This window comes from Vipera berus, assembly GCF_964194415.1.
Source record: "Vipera berus genome assembly, chromosome: Z".
Taxonomy (NCBI): domain Eukaryota; kingdom Metazoa; phylum Chordata; class Lepidosauria; order Squamata; family Viperidae; genus Vipera; species Vipera berus.
Genome location: NC_138205.1, coordinates 8,165,832 through 8,190,988, shown reverse-complemented (window position 1 = coordinate 8,190,988; position 25,157 = coordinate 8,165,832). Strand labels below are relative to the sequence as shown.

The 25,157-nt window shown below is 47.4% G+C and overlaps 2 protein-coding genes across 6 annotated transcripts in view; both read right to left on the bottom strand.

Moving 5' to 3' along the window:
- The window catches only part of LOC308678233 (FACT complex subunit SPT16), a 33,387-nt gene extending 17,983 nt beyond the window's left edge, over positions 1-15,404 (bottom strand). Inside the window, exons 1-11 of the mRNA XM_081345288.1 lie at positions 15,207-15,404; positions 9,809-9,901; positions 9,516-9,686; positions 8,788-8,940; positions 6,531-6,677; positions 5,566-5,717; positions 4,584-4,756; positions 4,368-4,458; positions 4,208-4,281; positions 2,523-2,635; positions 270-335 (exon numbers count right to left, since the gene is read on the bottom strand). Of these exons, the coding sequence (XP_081201414.1) occupies positions 270-335; positions 2,523-2,635; positions 4,208-4,281; positions 4,368-4,458; positions 4,584-4,756; positions 5,566-5,717; positions 6,531-6,677; positions 8,788-8,940; positions 9,516-9,686; positions 9,809-9,901; positions 15,207-15,272 (1,299 nt within the window). The 5' untranslated portion in view covers positions 15,273-15,404. The remainder of the gene's footprint in view (positions 1-269; positions 336-2,522; positions 2,636-4,207; positions 4,282-4,367; positions 4,459-4,583; positions 4,757-5,565; positions 5,718-6,530; positions 6,678-8,787; positions 8,941-9,515; positions 9,687-9,808; positions 9,902-15,206) is intronic.
- A 7,211-nt stretch (positions 15,405-22,615) lies between these two features.
- LOC308678232 (chromodomain-helicase-DNA-binding protein 8-like) overlaps positions 22,616-25,157 on the bottom strand; it is a 104,251-nt gene continuing 101,709 nt past the window's right edge. For all 5 annotated transcript variants that reach the window (XM_081345284.1, XM_081345283.1, XM_081345286.1 and 2 more), the window contains one exon: positions 22,616-24,284. In XM_081345284.1, the coding sequence (XP_081201410.1) occupies positions 23,805-24,284 (480 nt within the window). In that variant the 3' untranslated portion in view covers positions 22,616-23,804. The remainder of the gene's footprint in view (positions 24,285-25,157) is intronic.

Genomic DNA, 25,157 nt, shown 5'->3' with positions numbered 1-25,157 from the left:
CCTGTCTAAAAGGCAAGTTTTAGGAGGGGAATATGTTCTAATCCTGGTTGCTAAAGGCCCTTTTTGAACTGATGTTTGAAAATGTAAAACAACCCACCAAGCCCTTCTCTATGAGACCTGAGGACTGAAAATGTGACATTCCCCCCACCCCACCCCCAAAAATGGCAAAGGAACCTAGGGCTCACATTTTGTTCTACCCTGCACCTCTCTTCAAATTCTTTCAAGCTCTTTTGCTTTTCTGCACCCCGTTGTTGCAGTTTTGGACTCACCTTTAATAAAATGCTGACATTCTTAACCTTCTTTTTGACAGATGTGAGGAGAGTAGCAGGACCGTCCTGAGAGGAGGAAAAAAACAAACCAACAACATAGCAGAGAAACAGCTGCAGGCTGGACTTCCTGACAGACCAGGTTCCCTCCCTCAGCTGGGAATTAGCGGTTGCCCTTCTAGTCCACGGCTTTTCAATCTTTTTACCCATTGTACCGCTTTTAGGATATGGCAACATCCAGGTACCACCAGTCACCTAGCAAGGTATCAAAAACATGATGACCCCCCCCAAAAAGGAAAAAAGTGATGAAGTACAGGTGGTCCTCGACTTACAACAGTTCGCTTAGTGACTGTTCGAAGTTAACAATGGCACTGAAAAAAGTGCCCCCCAAGCCACAGCCGAGCAAGACACCTGTCTGCCCACCCATCGGCGCTCTTCCTCCTGAGGTTTTCATTGTTGTGAGCATTTCTGTTGAGGATTAGCAGCGGGGGTGGGGTGGGGGGGTGGTGTTTGGTTTTTATTTTCCCCCCATCTGTTGGGTGGTTGTAGGAGGTTTTGGTCACTTCACATGACCCTGGGACGCTGTGACCGTCATAAATAGGAATCAGTCGCCAAGCATCTGAATGTAAATCACAAGATCCTGGAGATGCTGCAACATTCCAGCTGATCGGCGCTTCTTCTGGGCTCAGCAGAAGCGCCAGGATCGGCGCTAATCTCCAGCTGGAGCCTGGCGCTGATCCTGGCGCTTCCGCTGAGCCCTGACAGCCCTGCAGCTCCAGCCGTCTCTCGCTCAGGCTTGTGCGGTGCTGCCACCGGTTCAGCACGTTCCCCTCTCCTACTACCACTTTTCTAGGATGGTCGTGTTCCACCTGCCAGGTGCCAATGTACACCACAGGTGGTACCCGTACCCCTGGTTGAAAAGCCCTGTTCTAGTAGACCGCAAGGCAAATGGAAAGAAAAAAAAGGTGGTTTTGGTTGATCTTGCTAAAAGGGGACATATCTGCCTTTGATGCTTTCCAGCTGCCACTTCACCCCTTTTTCCTGAATCCCAAAGACTAATTTCTGAGTTTTTATTCCTCCCTCTTAACACGTAGAACGTAATATTAGAACATTAAAAAAAATATGCCGGACAAGTTACAGGTAGTCCTCGACTTACGATCACAATCGAGCCCAAAACTTCTGTGGCTAAGTGACACAGCCAAGTGAATTTTGCCCCATCCTAGGACCTTTCTAACCACAGTTGTTAAGTGAATCACTGCAGTTGTTAAGTTAGAAACACAATTCTTAAGTGAATCCGGCTGCCCCCACTGACTCTGCTTGTTAGCTGGTCACAAAAGGGGATCACCTGACCCCGGGATGCTGCAACCGTCGTAAATAGGAACCCGTTGCCAAAAGCATCCAAATTTTGATCACGTGTCCGTGTGGGTGTGTGTGTGTGCTGCTGCTGTGGTCGTGTGAAAATCAGTCCTAGGTCAGTTTGGTTTCAGTACTGCTGTAACTTTGGACTGTTACTAAATGAACCGTCGTAAGGCGAGGACTACCTGCACTTAGAATCCAAACCAAGCTAATATACCGCTCGCCTGAAACTGAAAATTCCTCAGATCACCTGAACAGCGGCGACTGACCTGCTGTTAATCAGAACCGTGTGAGTCTGGCTTGCTTTCTTGCTTTTAAACCAGGATTGCTATTTTGTTCCTGGGGAATGGATAATTAGGAAAGTGGGTAGCTAAAGGGCAAATGGGCTATTTGACTCTCCATGCTTGGACGGGATGGTGAAGCAGCACATGCTTCCAACAAGGCAAGACCACCAGGATAGTTCTTTCCTAGCAAAGGATGCAAGTCCCTTCTTTTCCCCCCACCCCAGAGCCGCTGTAACTTCGAACGATCGCTAAACAAACTGCTGTTTTAAGTCGAGAACTATCTATACGTGGAATATATGGAATAAGGGTGAGTACGTGAATGTGACCCTGAACCTAGGCCAGGGGTGTCAAACTCGCCGCCTCACGTGACGTGTCACGACACATCGTGACTTTTTTTCCCCCTTGCCGAGGCTGGGTTGGGCGCAGCTTCCGCGTGACGTATCCGGCCCGTGGGCCAGCAGTTTGACACCCCTGACCTTGGCTTTAACAGTAGAGGAACTGCTGTCTTTGCAGGGGGAGACGACCAACTTAAGAGAAGAACAGAGCCAAAACTTTCAAAAACTTTTGTCTGCTCCAGTCACATCTCCAACTCACTTCTCCCTGTCCTTGCACCCACCTCTTCCACCAACGCGGTGTCCCCGATGAACAGAGCGTAGGTTTTCTCTTCGGGTTTCTTCCCCTCTCTGTTGGGCAAGTCAGAGAGGCCGACGTTGAGGCTGAACACCATCCCTGGGCGGAGAGAACACAGCTTCATCAGTCCACAAGCTGCCCCACTTAAATGCCCCCCCCCCTATATTTAACTCCAGATAAAGTTGTTGTTGTCGTTAGCTGCGAAGTCGTGTCCGACTCATCGCGACCCTATGGAGAACGTTCCTCCAGGCCTTCCTGTCCTCTACCATCTTCTGGAGTCCATTTAGGCTCACACCTACTGCTTCAGTGACTCCATCCAGCCACCTCATTCTCTGTCGTCCCCTTCTTCTCTTGCCCTCAGCCTTTCCCAGCATGAGGCTCTTCTCCAGTGAGCCCTTCCTTCTCATTAGGTGGCCAAAGTATTTGAGTTTTAGCTTCAGGATCTGGCCTTCTAAAGAGCAGTCAGGGTTGATCTCCTCTAGGACTGACCGGTTTGATCGCCTTGCAGTCCAAGAGACTCGCAGGAGTCTTCTCCAGCACTAGAGTTCAAAAGCCTCAATTCTTTGGCGCTCGCCCTTTCTTATCGTCCAACTTTCACTGCCATATAGTTATTAAGAACGTATAAAGGCTTTCCGAACGAATGTTGGAAACGTCAAGAAGGGACCTTTTATCATTTATGGCAAAGAAATATTGGGAGTGTGATTCATATCTTAATACAGAAAATTCTTAAAAGCGGATAGAGAAAGAAAACCAGAGACTTTTCTCTTGGGGTTAATGGACAAAGACTTGGAAAAAAGTATTTTTTTTTTGGAAATGATGGAACTAGCAGCGATGGCTAAATTGATTAAAGAAAAACAAAACAAAACACAAATACTTTTATTTCTACGTAGAAGCCATTTCTGGACTTTGTGCTTGAGGTGGGGGGGGGGGAAATAATGAAACGTCGATTTGGGGTTTTACCGATTAGATCTGTTATTGAAATGGCTAGTTTCTGCTATTATGTAGGAGTAAGAAGTTGAGGTTTGATGTTATCGTTTTATTCTACTCTACCAAAAGGAGCTGGGAATGCCTTTTTTTTTCCTTTTCCCCCTTGCTTCCCCCCCCCACTTTTCCCTTCCCTAACTTCCCTACTTATTAACTTTTGCATTTTCTTTGTATGCTAGATTAAATTTGTATGCGTGCTAGTCGTTTCCAACTCTAGGGGCCGGTGCTCATCTCCCTTTCAAAGCCGAAGAGCCAGCGCTTGTCCGAGGACGTCTCCGTGATCATGTGGCCAGCATGACTAGACGCCACAGGCGCACGGAACGCTGTTACCTTCCCACCGGAGTGGTCCCTATTTTTCTACTTGCATTTTTTACGTGCTTTCGAACTGCTAGGTTGGCAGAAGCTGGGATGAGTAACAGGCGCTCACTCTGTTAGGCGGCACTCGGGATTCGATCCGCCAAACTGCCGACCATTTGATCGACAAGCTCAGCGTCCTAACCCACTGAGTCACCGCGTCCCTTATGCTAGATTATAAATTAATAATAAAAAAATATCCATTAAAGTCACTCCAAGCTACTCCAAAGGGCCTCTGGGGACTACCTACCCACCGTCTAAGTGTACGTCGAGTGAACTGAGGACACGGGACCCGCCCGGTCACCCCACAGGACCCACCTACCCGAGTCTCACCTTTCTTGAGGCGGTACTGGTTTTTGCTATTGATCACAAGGGATCCCTCTCGGAACTCGATGCCCATGGCAAACCTAGGGAAGAAGAAAGAGCGAGTCCTCCTAAGCACGCCGCAGCTGAGCTTAAGTCTGCAGTTGCTCGGGGAGGAAAAAGCCATTACCCCAAGTTCTTGGTGATTTTGCTCAAGAGCTCCGGCTTCTGCTTCTTCACCACATCCATCACAGCGGCGTAGACCTCGCACAGCTTCGCACCTAACACAACGGGAAGCGGATCAGAGGAAACAGAAGACGACGCCACCTCGGAGGAGATACTCCGCAGGCGGCTCTTTGGGATCATGCGCGGCGCACCCTGGAGGCTACCGCACTTTCCCACTCACCGTGCCGCAATTCTTTCAGCATTTCCTCCTGCAGTTGTAGGAGGAAGGCGTAGTTGTCCTGGGTTTCCTGAGGCGGGTCCACCATGAGTGTGCGCACCAGGTTGGAGCAGTACGATTTGTAACGTATGCCCATGGCACAAGTGACGGTCCCAAAGTGCATATAGCTCTTCTCGCTGAGGGCAGAGAAACCCAAGGTTAGAAACGCGACAGCGGCACAGCATTTCGACCTTTAAAGGTCTCCTTCTGACGATTTAGGTTGCTCTTAAATTTCTTGGAAGGAGCCATCAAGAGGCAACTGGGCTTTCTTTTTCCTTGAGGACGTTTCTCTTCTCATCCAGGAAGCGTCTTCAAGTTCTGACCGGTGGTTTGTGACCTGTCAGAACTGAAGAAGCTTCTTGGATGAGAAGTGAAACGTCCTCAAGGAAAAAATCAAAGCCCAGTTGCCTCTGGAAAAAAGAAGCACCTTTGGGATACCCACGACCTGGATGACTGAGACTCTCCATGGACATTTGGAAGGAGAAAATGGAAACACGGCACGAGCAAATAAAAGCCAATCCCATGAAAATATTTTTCATTTCTGTCTTCTGTCTTCCCATTCGGTGTGCAAGGGGAATATGGGCTGCATAGTTAGAGACTGCAAATGTGTAAACAGGATTTATTTTAATGGCAAACCAGGACCCATTATTGGTTGGTTACAAACCACTAGCAAACCAGAGTGAGGGGTGCTCCGTTACTGGAGGCTTTCAAAAAGAGACTAGACGACCATTTGTCTGAAACGATATTGGATCTCCTGCTTGAGCAGGGGGTTGGACTAGAAGACCTCCAAGGTCCCTCCCAACTTCTTATTACTCTCTGTTCTGAACCTGTCTGCATGTGATTTCATTCGGAAGACATGAGCATTAACTCCAGAAACTTCCATTTAACACATCGACCTGACGATAAAATAATCGCCTAGAAGTGAATTTTACACACATTTGCCTACCTGACAACACTGAACTTGAGATTGTAATTCCCTCCACTTTGGATAATCGGAGGGTAACACATCTCCACGGTGGAAGGGTCAGCTCCAGAGAGATATTTCTTCTCCTCAATGGCCTTCTCTACAGACTCGGCCAACTTGCTGTGCCGCACTTTCTGCCAGATGATGAAAATCGGGAGGTCATCAGACACTGGAGGAAAAGCCCCCACGAATTATACTTGACGAAGGGGTTGCTGGGCGGAGGCTGCCACGCACCCACTGGACTTGGGGAGGACTGATTTGCAGAACTCCCAGACCTGGCCAATATTGGTGAGACAGGCATAGCCAATCGGAGGGCGGTAAGAAAGCTCTTGTCTCTTGACCTTAAAAATATCAACTCTTTCTCTTACCCCTTAAAAGAAAGCAGCCAGCATAGCCCTGTGTAATTTTATTACCCCTGTCGGGGAAAAATCAGGACAGCCGGGATGCCCCAGTAGGACACCCGAGGTTTAAAGGACCCAGGATAGATATGAAGCATTGACAGGGCACCGTGCCCAGGTTGAGACAGGAGAAGGAAGCAGAAGGACAAGTTAGTCCACCAGGGACCTGTAGTGGCGCAGTGGTTAGATTGCAGTATTGCAGGCTCACTCTGCCCACTGCCGGGAGTTCGATCCTGACCAGCTAAAGGTTGACTCAGGCCTTCCATCCTTCTGAGGTCGACAAAACGATGACCCAGACTGTTGAGGGAAATATGCTGACTCTGTAAACCACTCAAGAGTACTGTAAAGCATTATGAAGCAGTATTTATTTCTAAGCGCTATTGCTAGTCAATGGCCACTATGGGGGGAAACAGGTAAAGAACAATGCTTGGATCCAAGGAGAAAAAAAATTGACCTTCCTAAAACGTAAAAAGCTCCTCTCCCACTTTCCAGAAGACCACATAATCCATTTTGCCCAGAAGCCATTAGTGGCCAGGTTTCTCCCCTTACCTCATCAGCGTCCACAATCTCCATGACTCGCTCCTTCAAGAACTTGTTGAAGACCTCTGAAGTGATGGCAGCTGCTTTTCGCATCAGGCCGAGTTCCCCATCCTCTTTCACCGCCATGGTGTAGGCCACCACGGCACTGATGTCCGCCTGCAGCAGAGTTGATTGATTGATTGATTGATTATATTTATACAGTCATGGTCGAAATTGTTGGCACCCCAGAAATTTTTCCAGAAAATCAAGAATTTCTCACAGAAAAGTATTGCAGGAACACATGTTTTGCTATACACAGGTTTATTCCCTTTGTGTGTATTGGAACACAACAAAAAAGGGAGGAAAAAAAGCAAATTGGACATGTCAAACAAAAGTCCAAAAATGGGCTGGACAAAATTATTGGCACCCTTTCAAAATTGTGGATAAACAAGATTGTTTCAAGCATGTGATGCTCCTTTAAACTCACCTGGGGCAAGTAACAGGTGTGGGCAATATAAAAATCACACCTGAAAGCAGATAAAAAGGAGAGAAGTTCACTTAGTCTTTGCATTGTGTGTCTGTGTGTGCCACACTAAGCATGGACAACAGAAAGAGAAGAGAACTGTCTGAGGACTTGAGAACCAAAATTGTGGACAAATATCAACAATCTCAAGGTTACAAGTCCATCTCCAGAGATCTAGATTTGCCTTTGTCCACAGTGCGCAACATTATCAAGAAGTTTGCAACCTATGGCACTGTAGCTAATCTCCCTGGTCGTGGACGGAAGAGAAAAATTGATGAAAGGTTGCAACGCAGGATAGTCCAGATGGTGGATAAGCAGCCCCAAACAAGTTCCAAAGGAATGCAAGCTGTCCTGCAGGCTCAGGGAGCATCAGTGTCAGCGCAAACTATCCGTCGACATTTAAATGAAATGAAACGCTATGGCAGGAGACCCAGGAGGACCCCACTGCTGACACAGAGACATAAAAAAGCAAAGATTACAGTTTGCCAACTTGGGTAAGCCAAAATCCTTCTGGGAAAACGTCTTGTGGACAGATGAGACCAAGATAGAGCTTTTTGGTAAAGCACATCATTCTACTGTTTACCGAAAACGAAATGAGGCCTACAAAGCAAAGAACACAGTACCTACAGTGAAATGTGGTGGAGGTTCAATGATGTTTTGGGGTTGTTTTGCTGCCTCTGGCACTGGGTGCCTTGAATGTGTGCAAGGCATCATGAAATCTGAGGATTACCAAAGGATTTTGGGTCGCACTGTAGAGCCCAGTGTCAGAAAGCTGGGTTTGCGTTCGAGATCTTGGGTCTTCCAGCAGGACAAATGACCCCCAACATACGTCAAAAAGCACCCAGAAATGGATGGCAAGAAAGTGCTGGAGAGTTCTGAAGTGGCCAGCAATGAGTCCAGATCTGAATCCCATTGAACACCTGTGGAGAGATCTTAAAATTGCTGTTGGGAAAAGGCGCCCTTCCAATAAGAGAGACCTGGAGCAGTTTGCAAAGGAAGAGTGGTCCAAAATTCCGGGTGAGAGGTGTAAGAAGCTTATTGATGGTTAGAGGAAGCAACTGATTTCAGTTATTTTTTCCAAAGGGTGTGCAACCAAATATTAAGTTAAGGGTCCCAATAATTTTGTCCAGCCCATTTTTGGAATTTTGTTTGATGTTATGTCCAATTTGCTTTTTTTCCTTCCTTTTTTTGTTGTGTTCCAATACACACAAAGGGAATAAACCTGTATATAGCAAAACATGTGTTCCTGCAATACTTTTCTGTGAGAAATACTTGATTTTCTGGAAAAATTTCTGGGGTGCCAACAATTTCGGCCATGACTGTATGCCGTCCTTCTCCCTAAGGACTCAGGGCAGCTCACAACAATAAAAACTAAAAAAGAACATGAAAATACAAAATTTAAAAAAGAATTAAACAGTAGATATGTTCAATACATAGTAATTTAACCCCATAAAACCACATATAATGTAATATTTAACATATACACGTACCATAGTTTTTATACATGTATGTGTGTGTCTGTGTGTATTGATTTTTTTTAATATCGATTAGTTGTATTACTTCTCCCCCGGTTTTCTTTTTCCCCTTAATGATATAATTATTCCCCAAGGACATGAGGGCTCCCATAAGGATTGACAGAGATAGATATAGAACAGGGGTAAGGCAACCTTGGCTCTTTTATGACTTGTGGACTTCAACTCCCAGAATTCCTGAGCCAGTAAAGGCCCCATTGTGCTCTGGCACCCGGGTGCCTGTTCTTCTCACCTTCTCAAAGCCTTCCTTGCTGAGAGCCTCGTTCCAGCTGTTCATGAATTCCCCAGGGAATTTGTCTTTGCTGAAGACCCCAATGCGCTTGCCTTTCTTGCTGTTTTTCAGCGCGTCGATCATCTTGTCAAAGTTGGCCTTGTTGCTTTCATTCTAGAGCGAGGAGGCGGGAGAAATCAGAACTGAGGGAAAAGCAACTTCTCAGCCCCCTCTGTAAATTACAACCCTCCAAACTTGCTTTATTCCATACACAGTACACCAGGGATGGATCGTCTGGCACACTACACCCCTCCCCCCTTTTTGCATCCCTGAAAACCCCTCCAATTACACCTTCACCCCACTGTTTCGAAATAGACAGTGTGTCACGCAGCATAACTCTAGAGTAGCCTTAACATGCACAAAAAAAGGACCCCTCCTCACACTTCCTCAAAACTCTCAAAAGCTTCACCATTCAAGGTATAACACAGAGATCCTTAGAGGAGCCATGGTAGCGCAGGGGTTAGAATGCAGTATTGCAGACAAACTGCCCACAGCCTGGAGTTCAATCCTGACCGGCTCATGGTTCACTCAACCTTCCATCCTTCTAAGGTCAGTAAAACAAGGGAACCCAGATTGTTGGGGGCCATAGGCTGACTCTGCAAACAGCTTGGAGAGGGCTGAAAAAGCACTGTGAAGCGGTATATCAGTCTAAGGGCTACTGCTATTGCTATTATCCGAGTGCCATTTACCTTTTCCCGTACAAGCAGGGTGACAGCTGGCACCCCGTTCGTATTCTCGTTGCTTTTGTTGTTTGCAATCTGCTTCAGGAATTCCACTTTTTTTTTGCTGGCCATAAAGATGATCTTGTCTTCGCAGAAAATCATGATGGTGTCCGTGAGTTCATAGCCAAAAAGCCACGTCTGGGGATTGGGGGCAAAGAGGCAGGTGATCTGTCAGGGCCTTTTCCCACTACACATCCGAGAACCCCTGCCTTTCTCAAACTTGCTGGAGGCAAGAGCAGGCCAGCCGCAGCCTTGCTTACCTGCAGGGCTGTGGACTTGGCATACACGGTCTCTTCGTCCACTCCCACGGCGACCACAATAGCATCAATCGTCGCATATTCATCCTCTCCTTTCTGCAGGGAGACAAGAACACCAACGTTAGGCAATGGATTCCCCCTTCCCCTTACATTAAAAAATGGTGGCATTATGTGGAAGATCACACACATAGTTGCTAAGTGAATCAATTTCCCCAAATGGGCATTTTTGGCTGGACCCAGAAGGTAAATGCAGGAAACAGGCCAAAGAATGTAAAAAGTAAAAAAATAATCATGGTCATATGACCACAGGATGCCTCAAATGGCCATAAAGGTGAGGGGACTGCCAAACGCTCAAAATGTCATCGCCTGATTACGGTGTGCGTGTTTGCGTGTGTGCATCATAATTTTAAAAAAACAGGTCATTTTGAGGGGATCCATTGTAACTTTAAGGGACGTGGTGGCTCAGTGGGTTAGGACGCTGAGCTTGTCGATCAGAAGGTCGGCAGTTTGGCGGGTCAAATCCCGAGTGCCGCGTAACAGAGTGAGCGCCTGTTACTCGTCCCAGCTTCTGCCAACCTAGCAGTTCGAAAGCACGTAAAAATGCAAGTAGAAAAATAGGGACCACTCCGGTGGGAAGGTAACAGCGTTCCGTGCGCCTTTGGCGTCTAGTCATGCCGGCCACATGACCACGGAGACGTCCTCGGACAAGCGCTGGCTCTTCGGCTTTGAAATGGAGATGAGCACCGGCCCCTAGAGTCGGAAACGACTAGCACGCATGTGCGGGGGAACCTTTACCTTTACCTATTGTAACTTTGAGCAGAGTTTAAGTGACTGATTGTAAGTCAAGGAGTATCTGTACTTATGGGCCTCTGCATATATCCTGTTCCAGCCGTTACATTTTATATTGAAGAACATAATGCCAGGTTTTTTTTTCCTCAGTCACTCACCCAATTACTTCCCTGAATTATTATATAAAATATTAGTTGCTTTGCTTGTGTTTGATCTGCTTGATACCTTTTTTCCCTGGAGAGGTTTAGGTACTTCTGTAAATTCAGTCTCCTACTAGCCTTCTTGTATACGGGTGATGTCCATTTGTCTATTTAAGTACAGCTTGAGGAATACACTGATGTAGATTTTACTGCAACTACAGATGATTATAATGGCTGACAGGTTTTTCTCTTTGAATATCCAACATAGTGGCAGGAAGGCAAGAAAACATGATCTGAGGCAGGCCATTATCTTGTTTTTCCACTGTAAAAGGTAAAGGTAAAGGTTCCCCCGCACATGCGTGCTAGTCGTTTCCAACTCTAGGGGCCGGTGCTCATCTCCGTTTCAAAGCCGAAGAGCCAGCGCTTGTCCGAGGACGTCTCCGTGGTCATGTGGCCGGCATGACTAGACGCCAAAGGCGCATGGAACGCTGTAACCTTCCCACCGGAGTGGTCCCTATTTTTCTACTTGCATTTTTACGTGCTTTCGAACTGCTAGGTTGGCAGAAGCTGGGATGAGTAACAGGCGCTCAACTCTGTTACGTGGCACTCGGGATTCGAGCCGCCAAACTGCCGACCTTCTGATCGACAAGCTCAGCATCCCAACCCACTGAGCCACCACGTCCCTTTTTTCCACTGTACCACGGCATAAAAAAAAAAGAAACTCAGAAACTAAGAAAGTCCTAATGTTCTTAATGCCTTAGATCCAGCCTCCAAATGGGAAATAAAGGCAACAAGCAAATGACAACGTTTGCTACCTGGACCGTTAAAGAACTTTTAAAAGAATAGAAATGGGTAGGAGATCATTTGGCCTGAGAGGTGCCTACAATCCATAACTGGGAGGTCTGAATCCTCACAGCTTAAGCAGGTGGTCCTCAACTGACAACAGTTTCATTTAGTGACCATCCAAAGCTACAACGGCACTGGAAAAAAGTGACTTTTTTTTAAAAAAAAATCCCATTTATATCCCGCCCTTCTCCGAAGACTCAGGGCGGCTTACAATCTAAGAAGCACAAATCAATGCGCTTAAGACTTATCACACTTATAACCACTCCAGCATTCCCCACGGTCACGCGATCAAAATTCAAAGGCTTGGCAACTGGCCTGGGTTTGACTTTGACAAGCAAAGTCAGTGGGGAAGCCAGACTCACTTAACTACCAGATGACTAACTTAACAAACGCAACGATCCACTTAACAACCGTGTCAAGAAAAGTCGCAAAATGGGGCAAAATGTTTCGCTTAGCAACATCAAATTTTGGTCGTAACGTGATTATCTACAATTGCGCTTTACACGAAAAGGCAGTGCTTTATATCAGGGTCTTTGCTTTTAGATTAGAAGGTTTCCATCACCACAAACTGGTCACTGTACCAAAACCAGCCCAACAACACCACAATGATGGACATAGAATTGATTATATTCCTAAAACTCCATTACTCCACCTCTCTCACTCCAGAATCAGAGATAACAGGTCGTGACCTCCTTTTCAGGTATTTGAAGAGTGCTGTTATATTCCCCCACCCCTTTGTTGTCTTAAGCTTAAACATCCCCATCCCTTCAATCTGCCTTCCACAAATCTTATCTTCCAATCCCCTGACAGTTATTGTTGATCCTATCCAAATCCTTCTGAAAGTGTGGTCCCCAGACTGGATGACAGTTAAGGTGAGGTGTCCAACCAAAGCCCCAAAATCATTAATTCCTGTCTTATCTAGAATTTTAGGTTTAATTATTGGATATTTTTTAAAAAAATAAAGGTGCTATTAACATGGCATCCATGACTCCTTTTGAAAAGAAGTTCAGGAAACCATGTTTTCTTTTTTTTTACCCATAGCCATTTCTTTTTTAAACACACCAAATCAAGCCTCTTCAGAAACTGAACAATACGGCGCATATTCTGGAAGTCTTTGAATATGCTTGCAAGGGTTAAGGAACAAATTCAAACTGGGAAAAGAAGTGATGCAATCCATAAACTTGGCATTTGTTGAACATTATCTAGAATCAATGTTTGCTATGGTTTAATTTTCAGGTCTAATTTTGTCTTGTATTGATTACTTGGTTTCAGACACATCACATATGCCAAAAGTATCTATCATTCGTTTTTGTAACCTATGTATCACCTAAATAAATACTTTTTACTTTGCTTGAAGTATAGGTAGCCCTCAACCTAAGACCACAATTGAGCTCAAAATCTCTTTTGCTAAGTGAGACATTTGTTAAGTGAATTTTGTCCCATTTTGCAGCCTTGCTTGCCCCATTTGTTAAGTGAATCACTGGAGTTGCTAAGTTAGTAAAATGGTTAAGGGAATCTGGCTTCCCATTGACTTTGCTTGTCAGAAGGTTGCAGAAGGACTCATGAACCCTGAGACATTGCAGGGGTCATAAATATGAGTCAGTTGCCAAGCAACTGGTCTGGTAACCATGGTGGATGCTGCAACAGTTGTGTTAAAAATTGGTCATCAGTCACATCTTTCGAGTCATTGTAACTTCGAATGATCACTAAACAAATTGTTCTAAGTGAAGAATTACCTGTACTTGTGTTTCATGCTTGTGTGTGTGTGTGTAAAAGCCACTTTGCAAAGTTGGTGACTCTCTCCCAAATTCAGAAAAGTTCTTACTAGCTCCACACCAATTTGGGTGCCTGACCTTAAAGGCAACAACAACTGCAATTTGGAAACAAGACTTGTGTCTTGAAAAGCTAAAACCACACTTCTTTGCAGATTTATAACACATTTTCCATTTGCCTAGTCCTCAAACTGCTATTCCAGGATTTTTTCTGCCAGCACCACATCCTAGACTTAAGCTTTGTATTTTGGCTTCCCACGCAACAACATTTCACACCTATCACTGCGAAAGTGCATTTTAACCTGTTTCTGGGGCAACAACCCACCCAGCCCATTTCTCCAACCCATCAACATCCTTTGAGGTTTTGCTCTGTCCACTGGGAATATCCCATTAGCCCCAATCTAGCACCATCTGCGACCTGCACTAATAAGAGAAATACGGGTAACCCTCGACTTACAACAGTTTGTTTTAGTGACCGTTCAAAGATACAACAGAATTGGGAGGAAAAAAAGTGACTTACGCCTAGGGCTTTTTTTTTCTCATAGAACGCTCGGAACGCAGTTCCGGCACCTTTTTTTGAATGGAACCTTGTAATGTAGGCAAGGCAGGTTGTATGACACGTGTGAGTTCCGGCACCTTTTTCTCTTACAAAAAAAAGCACTGCTTACGCCCGTTTTTTCCAGTTACAACTTTTGCAGCATTCCCCACGACCACGGGATCAAAAGGCAGACATTTGGCGACCCTTGCAAGTCTCCCTGGGTCAGGTGATCCCATTTTTGGGGGGGAACCTCCCGATCAGCAAAGTCAAAGGCGGGGGGGGGGGGAAGCCAGATTCACTTAGCAGCCGTGTTCCTAACTTAACAACTGCCGCCATTCACTCAGCAACCGCAGCAAGAAAGGTCGTAAAACGGGGCTAAGCTCACTTCACCAAAATGTCTGGCTTGTTGTTGTTAGTTGCGAAGTCGTGTGCGACCTATCGCGACCCCATGGACAACGTTCCTCCAGGCCTTCCTGTCCTCTACCATCTTCTGGAGTCCATTTAAGCTCACGCCTCCTGATTCAGTGACTCCATCCAGCCACCTCATTCTCTGACGTCCCCTTCTTCTCTTGCCCTCAATCTTTCCCAGCATTAGGCTCTTCTCCAGTGAGTCCTTCCTTCTCATTAGGTGGCCAAAGTATTTGAGTTTTAGCTTCAGGATCTGGCCTTCTAAAGAGCAGTCAGGGTTGATCTCCTCTAGGACTGACCGGTTTGATCGTCTGGCTTCGCTACGGGGAAATTTGGGGGGGGGGGGGGCTGGCTCGGCTGCGGTCGTAAGTCGAGGACCACCTGCCTAAGGAAAGAAATTCTTCCTTTTGCTCAGGGGTCTTCAAACTCGGCCCTTTTATGACTCATGGACTTCAACTCCCAGAATTCCTCAGCCAGGCACACTGGCTGAGGAATTCTGGGAGTTGAAGTCCATGAGTCATAAAAGGGCCGAGTTTGATGGGCCACGTTGTTAAGACGACTTCCTGCAGCCAGCAGCCATTGAGAGACGGAGGTAGGGAGGAGGGACCGATCTGGCAGCTGCCTCCCCCCCCCCACACACACACACCCCCTCCCGGTTTAATCGCGCTTTTATTACTTCTTCGGCCTTCGCGGGTCACAAATTCCGGCCTTCAAACCAGCCCCCCCCCCTCCCCAAGAGTCTCTCAGTGAGGCGACGGGACCTTCGGGAAGGCCGCCCGGTTTCCAAGGGAGCGGATCGGGGGATGCGCTAAAGGCCACTCCCGCCTCTCACTCAAGGCAAATCCGGGCCTGTTTCGGAACCCCCCAGCCGGCTGCTCTCCCGGGGCTCCCCTCAGCCAAGGCCGCACCTGCCAGTTGCTGTAGAGGCGCGTGACGCGGCGGTAGTAGGCCTCGCGGTCCAGACTCAGCGCCATCAGAGCGGCTCCGGCGTCGCCCCGCCTCCCCGCCCGCTCTGCCGCCGCCTCCGACGCCGCTGCCGCGACCTCGCTCCTCGCGGCGACCCCGGAAGTGGAATGTCTTCTCAGCTCTCGTTCGCTCGCTCTCTCTCTCTCCTCGCGAGAGTTAGCGCAAGACTTCTGCTTCTGTTTAGGCGCGTCCTCGTTCACCTTTAGCGGAATAGAAATGTCCCCACACGTTGTCACCCGTTTTCCGCCCCGCCCCCCCCTCACACTCCTCTTTATTATTTCAATTTGGTTGCTTATAGTATCGATTGATGTGTCTGCCTCTATTCAAGGGTAAGGCAAGCTTGGCTCTTTTTAATGACTCGTGGACTTCAACTCCCAGAATTCCTGAGCCAGCATGGCTCAGCATGGAAACCTCCATTTCTCCTCAGCATGGCTGGCTCAGGAATTCTGGGAGTTGAAGTCCACGAGTCATTAAAAAGAGCCAAAGTTGTCTTACCCCTGCTCTATTATCTAGCTCTGTCAATCCTTAGGGAAGCCCTCATGTCCTTGGGGAATAATTATATCATTAAGGGGAAAAAGAAAACCGGGGGAGAAGTAATACAACTAATCGATATTAAAAAAATTTAATACGCGCACGCACACACATACATGTATAAAAACTATTGCTCTATATCTATCTCTGTCAATCCTTATGGAAGCCCTCATGTCCTTGGGGGAATAATTATATCATTAAGGGGAAAAAGAAAACCGGGGGAGAAGTAATACAACTAATCGATATTAAAAAAATTTAATACGCGCACGCACACACATACATGTATAAAAACTATTGCTCTATATCTATCTCTGTCAATCCTTATGGAAGCCCTCATGTCCTTGGGGGAATAATTATATCATTAAGGGGAAAATGAAAACCGGGGGAGAAGTAATACAACTAATCGATATTAAAAAAATTTAATACGCACACGCACACACATACATGTATAAAAACTATGGTACGTGTGTACGTGTATATGTTAAATATTACATTATATGTGTGTATGTGTAGTATGTGTGTGTGTGTGTGTTGATAGACAGATAACTAAAAAGTAATATCGATCAGTTTTATTCTCCCGCGCTTTTTTCTCCGTCAAAGCGACGAAGTGAGAGGAGCGCGCATGCGCGTGCCGTTGTGTTTTTCAACTGGCTCCCGCTCTTTACCAAGTTCAGTCTCGCGCGCGCCGACCGCGTGACCGCGAATGGCGCGAAGGCTTTGCCGGTCACGCGACCTCTTTCCGCTTTCTTTTGGCCCGCCTCCGTCTGTTCTGTAGGCCGCCCCCTTCGCTATTGCCAAGCGGACACGTGATCTCAGGACTAACGTTCGTGGGGAGAAAACCACGCATGCGCGTAAGGCAGAGCCCTCGCTTCCTCTACATCAGGGGTCTTCAAACTTGGCCCTTTTATGACTTGTGGACTTCAACTCCCAGAATTCCTCAGCCAGGCACACTGGCTGAGGAATTCTGGGAGTTGAAGTCCACAAGTTATAAAAGGGCCAAGTTTGAAGATCCCTGCTCTACATAGAGATAGGGCGGTATACAAATCCAATTAAATAAATTAAATAAAAATAAATAAATAATAATAACACGTGGTCTACAACTTTTGGAGGGGTCAGATTTTTTTAAAAAAAAACTGCGTTCACAGCTGAAAAGTCAGGGCAACTCAACGCTTTTATTTTCTATTTATCTTCCCACATTCTGCTACCTTGCATAGTTGCCCTAAGCCAAATTTTTCTCACCCTTCGTTAACCTATCTGTAAAAGTGAAGGACGTAAAATCTATGGACAGATAGATCTAAAAGCAATTCTATGACTCCCCGCTCCCCGCTCGTCACCCCCTTCCCAACATAAATAATATAACAAAAAATAATATATTCAAATTAAAATAGCATTTTCTGATATGACAATGATGCTACCAAGTGATCCCGGAAGTATTGTATCCATGCATTGAGATGCTCTAGTGCAGGGGTCTTCAAAATTGGCCCTTTTATGACTTGTGGACTTCAATTCCCAGAATTCCTCAGCCAGGTGCCTGGCTGAGGAATTCTGGGAGTTGAAGTCCACAAATCATAAAAGGGCCAAGTTTGAAGACCCCTGCTCTAGTGTTTAGCTCTCGTGTCAAAGCCAGGGGGCAACCAGATTACTATTTGACGCATGCACAGAGCATATTCAGACAGGGCTCTGGTAGACTAGCCCAGGGTTAGGCAACCTCGGCTCTTTTATGACTCATGGACTTCAACTCCCAGAATTCCTGAGTCAGCTGACTCAGGAATTCTGGGAGTTGAAGTCCATGAGTCATAAAAGAGCCGAGGTTGCCTACCCCTGGACTAGCCATAGAGGACCTGGTTTTTTTCAGTGGCTGCTGCTTAAAGGACTGAGAAGTTCCAAGGGGAGAAGTTTGCACCTCCACAGTCTGTGGGTGCCATTTTACGACCTTGCCACAGTTGTTAAGTTAGTAACGTGGTTGTTAAGGGAATCTGGCTCCCCCATTGACCTTGCCTGTCAGAAGGTTGCAAAAGGGGATCAAGGGTCCCTCTGGATGCTGCGACCGTCATAAATATAAGTCAGTTGCCAAGTGTCTGCATTTTAGATTACGTGACTGTGGGGATGCTACAATAGTCGGGTGAAAAACGGTCATAAGTCACTTTTTCCAGTGCCGTTGTAACTGAAGTCACTAAATGAGCTGTTTTAAGTCAATAACTACCTATATTCTCTCTCTAGGTTCTAGAAGGAAAAGGATATAAAAATATAGTAACTTTTACTTGATGCTTAGATTTAGGATACAGGCAATATGTGACTTAACCGTTTATCTAGTGACTGTTTGAAGTTACAACACAGAAAAAAATGACCGATTGTTATGAAAATTTGGATGCTTAGCAACCGACTCGTATTTATGGTGGTTGCAAGGGCTCTGGAGTTCTGTGACCCCCTTTTGTGACCTTCTTGACAAGCAAAGTCCAAGGGGAAGCCAGATGCGCTTACCAACTGTGTTACTAACTTAACAACTGCAGTGATTCACTTAACAATTGTGACAAGAAAGGTCATAAAATGGAGCAAGACTCATTCAACAACACTCTTCGCAACAGAAATTTTGGTCCACCCCATAAGCCACGGCTATGACAACAGCCTTAGGTCAATCTCAGAATCCTCAAGTACTCAAGAAGTAAAAAACAACAACAACAAAAACTGTCATGCCTTTCCTTTCTATCTCAGGTTTTAATAAAATATACCAGACTCCCAATGGCTGGCTGACTTAGAATATCATGGAACCCAAGAGACCCAAGTGAAGGGAGTTTTCTGGAAACTAAGCAGGCCATGGGTAAGGTAAAGGTTCCCCCGCACATGCGTGCTAGTTGTTTCCAACTCTAGGGGCCGGTGCTCATCTCCGTTTCAAAGCCAAAGAGCCAGCGCTTGTCCGAGGACGTCTCCATGGTCATGTGGCCGGCATGACTAGACGCCAAAGGCGCACGGAATGCTGTTACATTCCCACCGTAGTGGTCCCTATTTTTCTACTTGCATTTTTGCGTGCTTTCGAACTGCTAGGTTGGCAGAAGCTGGGACGAGTAACAGGCGCTCACTCTATTACGCGGCACTCGGGATTCGACCCGCCAAACTGCCGACCTTCTGATCAACAAGCTCAGCGTCCTAACCCACTGAGCCACCGTGTACTTAGAGGCCATGGGAGACAGATTTAATAATAATAATTTTAAAAAGCACAAGAGGAATAAAAGGAAAAATTTAGGGCAAGAATGAAATCACAGGAGATAAAAGTAGTACGGTAAATTAAAGTAAAAACAAAAAACTAGCTGCATTACTCTTCTGTTCCAAGAGGCAGACTTTCTCTTAATCTAGCTGGCTAGTAGAGCTAACCATTATTGATCCCACTATGAACAAAACCAGAAAAAGTTTGAAATGTTTCATATTTGTACCCTATATTTCTTAGGGGCCAGCAACCCTGTTGCTAAGCTTTGTGGTCGTAAAATAAAACAGGGGCGTGACAGCGCCCAACCTGCAAGGTTAGTTCTGGGTTCCTTATCTACTTTCTTTATGGGAAGTGTTAGAAGTTAAAAGCCCTCTGTTTTGCCTCTCCCCTCCCCCTTTTTTGGCACCTCACTGGCTCCATGGTTGGGGGAGATGTCTGACAGCAAGGGCAATCTACCTTTTCCAGATTTCACACAGCATCAAAACTCCAAGCATGAGCATCCCAAAATGCACAGGGACACGTGGAAACCAACACGTACACAAAAGGTAAAGGTTCCCCTGCACATGCGTGCTAGTCATTTCCAACTCTAGAGGCTGGTGCTCATCTCCGTTTCAAAGCCGAAGAGCCAGCGCTTGTCCGAGGACGTCTCTGTGGTCATGTGGCCGGCATGGCTAGAGGACAAAGGCGCACAGAACGCTGTTACCTTCCCACCGTACTGGTCCCTATTTTCCTACTTGCATTTTTACCTGCTTTCGAACTGCTAGGTTAGCAGAAGCTGGGACGAGTAACAGGCACTCACTCTGCTATGCGGAACTCAAGATTCTACCCGCCAAACTGCCGATCTTCTGATCGACAAGCCCCATCCGTGGGATGCAGGCAGCACACAAAACCACGCACTCTCTGGTCCGTGGAAAAACCTTTCTCCATGGAACCGGTCCCTGGTGCCCAAAAGGTTGGGGACCTCTGCAGTAGTCCACCTCCCACTTCCATTGGTTTTGTGGAAATGGCCAATTATTTCACAAAAACTTCCCAATTCAGGGTGGAGATGCCTTTAAAAAAAAACCGCACAAAAAATAAAAACTTCAAAGTCTCTTTTCTAAGAAGCCAGTAACAACTTTTGAAAGCCAGAATAGTTTCGGTGGGTGTCTGAAATTTTGCAGTCCAGATGGAGAGGTGGAACCTGGAGCAAGCAAGCGATTGTGAATACCGATGTTGGTAAGCCAATTACATTAATACATAACCAAGCTAGTGTGTTGGAATACATCTTGTCCTTATTTTCTTAAAACGTTAAAAGTCATGCTGAAGGCGGGCAGCTCTTACTCCCGGCTAAATGTTTTAGAGGATTGTGGTGTAAATCAGGTCTTTTCAACCTTTTCACCCATTGTACCACTTTAAGGATATGGCAACATCCGAGTACCACCAGTCGCCTAGCAAGGTGTCAAAAATGTGTTGACCCCGCCCAAAGGAAAAAAGTGATGAAGTACAGGTAATCCTCGACTTACAACAGTTCGCTTAGTGACTGTTCGAAGTTACAATGGCACTGAAAAAAGTGCCCCCCCAAGCCACAGCCGAGCAAGACACCTGCCTGCCCGCCCGGCGGCGCTCTTCCTCCTGTCCGAGGTTTTCATTGTTGTGAGCATTTCTGTTGAGCATTGGCAGCGGGGGTGGGGGTGTGTTTGGTTTTTATTCTCCCCCCCTCTGCTGGGTGGTTGCAGCAGGTTTTGGTCACTTCACATGACCCTGGGACACTGTGACCGTCATAAATATGAATCAGTTGCCAAGCGTCTGAATGTAAATCACAAGACCCTGATCTTGCAACATTCCAGCTGATCGGCGCTTCTTCTGGGCTCAGCAGAAGCGCCAGGATCAGTGCCGCTTTCCAGCTGGAGCCTGGCGCTGATCCTGGCGCTTCCGCTGAGCCCTGACAGCCCTGAACAAGCGCTGATCCTGGCACTTCCACTAAACCCTGACAGCCCTGCAGCTCCAGCCATCTCTCGCTCAGGCTTGTCCCCTCCCCCACTACCACTTTTCTAGGATGGTCGGGCACCACCTGCCAGGGGCCAATGTACCACAGGTGGTACCCGTACCACTGGTTGAAAAGCCCTGGTTTAAATGAAGGTAGTAGGTCACTTCCAAATGAGAGTCCAGCTGAAGTTGGACACCGTTTTCTGACCACTGAAGCTGCTTCCCTTGGAAGTTACCAGCATTAAACATCTACTCCAAACCCAAGCTTTTCCCCCAAGGTGCTGGATTAGAAATGCCATGCAACTTGGAATTAAACATGGGAGTTGGAGTGACATTTCCAGGAGGCACCAAGGTAAGAAATGATGTTTCTAAAACGGTAGTTTGTTCCTCAGATTTCTAAGGCTGCTTAATAGTTAACCCCTTAATGCTCCTGGGAAGGGCATTATGTTAAGAAATGGGATTCATAAGCAACTTTGGTTTCTGATGGCAAATGCTCATTGTGGTTTTCACGCCAGACTTATAATAGCCCGTGTCTCTCAAGAGAGAGGAAGGCAGGAGAGGAGAACTCCTGGGGGGGGGGGGAAGAGAGAGAGAAGCCTTCCATGTAATTATCAATCCAAGCTCAGATCTCTCTGGACATCAGCCTGATTTAAAGAGGACTAGCCTTGGAGAGGTATTTCCTGAGGTTGACTGAAGCCCAAGTGACAGGACTACGTCCATTTACCTTTCTCCCCTCGTTGCAACTCTGAAATATCCTACAGCCGTGGTGGCGAACCTATGGCACGCGTGGCACAGGTGGCACGCAGAGCCCTCTCTGTGGGCACGTGCACCGTTGCCCCAGTCCTAGGCCTTCAGCTGGCTTTTATCAAACTTTTTCACTTTAGGCCTCCGCTACCGTGTGCAAAAAACAAAAAGAGGTTCAATCAATTTTAACTTCTTGTGTGAAAAAAAAAAGATCTTGCAGAGTTGGAATCGATTGATTGAACTTTTCAGTCCCACACCCACTCTGCCTTTACCACAAGAGCCATGCCCACCCAATGGGCCACGCTCACCCGGCACCCGACGATACATAAGTGGGTTTTCGGTTGCAGTTTGGGGCACTCGGGTTTCTAAAAGGTTTGCCATCACTGTCCTAGAGCAGGGCTTTTCACCCTTTTCACCCATTGTACCACTTTTAGGATATGGCAACATCCGAGTACCACCTAGCAAAAACCTGATGACCAAAAAAAAAAAAAAAGTGATGAAGTACAGGTAGTCCTCGACTTACAACAGTTCGCTTAGTGACTGTTCAAAGTTACAATGGCACCGAAAAAAGTGCCCCCCACGCCACAGCCGAGCAAGACACCTGCCTGCCCGCCCAGCGACGCTCTTCCTCCTGTCCGATGTTTTCATTGTTGTGAGCATTTCTGTTGAGGATTGGCAACAAGGGGGTGGGTGGGGTATTTTTGGTTTTTATCCCCCCCGCCTCTGCTGGGTGGTTGCAGCAGCTTTTGGTCACTTCACATGACCCTGGGACACTGTGACCGTCATAAATAGGAATCACTTGCCAAGCGTCTGAATGTAAATCACAAGACCCTGGAGATGCTGCAACATTCCAGCTGATCGGCGCTTCTTCTGGGCTCAGCAGAAGCGCCAGGATCAATGCTGAGCTCCAGCTGGAGCCTGGCGCTGATCCTGGCGCTTCCGCTGAGCCCTGACAGATCTGCAGCTCCAGCCGTCTCTCGCTCAGGCTTGTGCGGTGCTGCCACCGGTTCAGCTCATTCCCCTCCCCCACTTCCACTTTTCTAGGATGGTCGTGTACCACCTGCCAGGTGCCAATGTACCACAGGTGGTACCCCGTACCACTGGTTGAAAAGCCCTGTCCTAGAAACCCAAACGGATTGATTCCCCAGGTATTCCTAAGATTACTTTCGTTTCGATTGATGCGGCTCGTAAACGGCGCCGCAAAAGAACGGGGTGGGCGAGGGAGGGCTCACGTTTTGGTGCATTTTCTTCCTTTTATTAAAAAAAAAAAAACAAAAGGAGAAAAAAAAAGGGAGAATCCAGCTACAGGAAGCTCTATTGTCTCTCCTTCCCCCGGCCACCCGAAACACCCGCCCAACGTGACGTTTTTTTGTTTTTTCGAAACTCCCCTCACAATTCATTCTTTCCCACAGCCTCGGCCCATATTACACAAGACATATTACATATTTATAAATATAAACCCCACCCGCACGGAGGCAGGGGTACGGAGGGAAAGGAAACGGCGTCCTCCCCACTCTCCTTTTGCACTTATATTACAGCACGTGAACCCGGGGCGGTGGTGGCGGCAACGGCGGCGAACGGAGCCGGCTGTGGGGAGACCCACAGAAAAGGGAAGGAGCTGCTACCTAGATCCAGGTCGTCTTAGCTTAATGGGGGGGGGGGGAAGAGGAGGAGGAGGAGGAGGAGGGCTGGGTGGCCTTCGCCGCCTCGGTTTTGCAGCCAGGGGAGACAGTTCTCGGGGCGACAGTTCCAAGTGCTGCGGGAAGAAGGGGCAGATCTGCTCACCCGACCGACAGCCACTTTTTAATTTTTTCTTTTTCCAAGAAATAAGCCCCGCACGAGCACCCTTGGAGGCAAGTCGTGGTTTTTCCCCGCCATCCAACCCTTGCTGGGTTTGAAGGACCCTGCTTTGTCCTCCCAGCAACCGACGTGGGACGAAGGGAACCTGTCTGCTGAGGGGGGGGGGAGGCCCAACGCCCCCCTCCCGGAGTCTCTGGCCTTTCAAATTCAATGTCATGAGGACGGCTAGCCCCTCCCCACCCCCAGGGAAAGAGCTGGCCCTGTCGGAATCCGCCCGTCTGCCCCTCGAGACGTCCGTTCAATCTTCTCCCTCCTCCTCCCCTTCGTCGCTGGAGTCGGAGTTGGCTGGCATCATGGGGTCGTCGTCGAGCAAGGAAAAGTCCCGCTCCGAGCTGGCGTAGCCCTGAGACAAGTCGTCCATCTCGTCTTCCTCCTCGTCCTCGTCCACACGCTGAGGGTGGCCCAGATGCAAAGGGGCGGCGGCGTAGCCGGCGTGGCCCAGTCCCGGGTGGAGAAGGCTGCCGGAGGAGGTGGCGGCGGCAGCGGCGGCGGGGAATGGCATGTATTGCAAGGCAGAGCCGTGGGCTGGGGGGGCTTGGAAGTGTGCGTGGTGCAGAGAGAGGGGCCCTGTGGCTCCTAATTGGACCCGACCGGCCCCCATCAGAGCCATCATGTTGGAAAACTCCATCGGGGTCTGGCGACCGCGTTTCTGTGCGTTGTCGGCGGCCCCCACGGCTCCCGGAAGGAGGCGATTCATCGTCGGATCTGGAAGAAAACCCTGCAGAGAACCAGAGACTAAATTAAGCCGTGTTCATACCCCATGGCTGACATGGTTAAGTGGCTCCCTCCATTGATGGGCTGACTCTGGGCATTGGCAAGCACGGGATCTCCAGGGACCCGCTCAAGTGGGAGGAGCAAGCCTTTTTTTGGAAAAAAAAGAGAGAAAAAAATAAATACAGGTGGTCCTTGACATACGACCATTTGTTTAACGACCGTTCAAGGTTATGACGGCCCTGGAAAAAAAATGATGGCTGGTCCTACGCTTACAACAGTCGCAGCGTCCGCAGGGGCGCACAATTAAAATTCAAGTGCTTGGTAACCAACAAGCATTTGTGACCTGGCAGGGTCCTGTGATTAGCAGCTGTGACCCTCCCAGGAAGCTTTTGACGAGCAAAGTCTCAGCAAGGGAAGCTGGACTCACTTAATGACTGGGGCAAAAAAAACGGTTGTAGGATCAGGCACGCTTCGTTTAACAACTGCATGACTTAGCAATGGAACATCCAGTCCCAATTGTGGTCATAAATCAAGGATTACCTCTCTCTCTCTCTCTCCATCAATCATCCATCCATCCATCTCTCTCCATCATCCATCTCTTATCTATCATCTATCTATAACTATATGCCTGCCTGCATCCATCTCCCTCTCTATTTATCATCTATCTATATCTGTACACCTGTCTGCCTGCCTGCTTCATTCCATCCATCCATCCATCCATCCATTTTCTGTCTGTCCTATCATCTATCTATCTATCTATCTATCTATCTATCTATCTATCTATCTATCTATCTATCTATCTATCTATCTATCTATCTATCTATCTATCTATCTATCTATCTATCATCTATCTATCTATCTATCTTCTATCTATTTA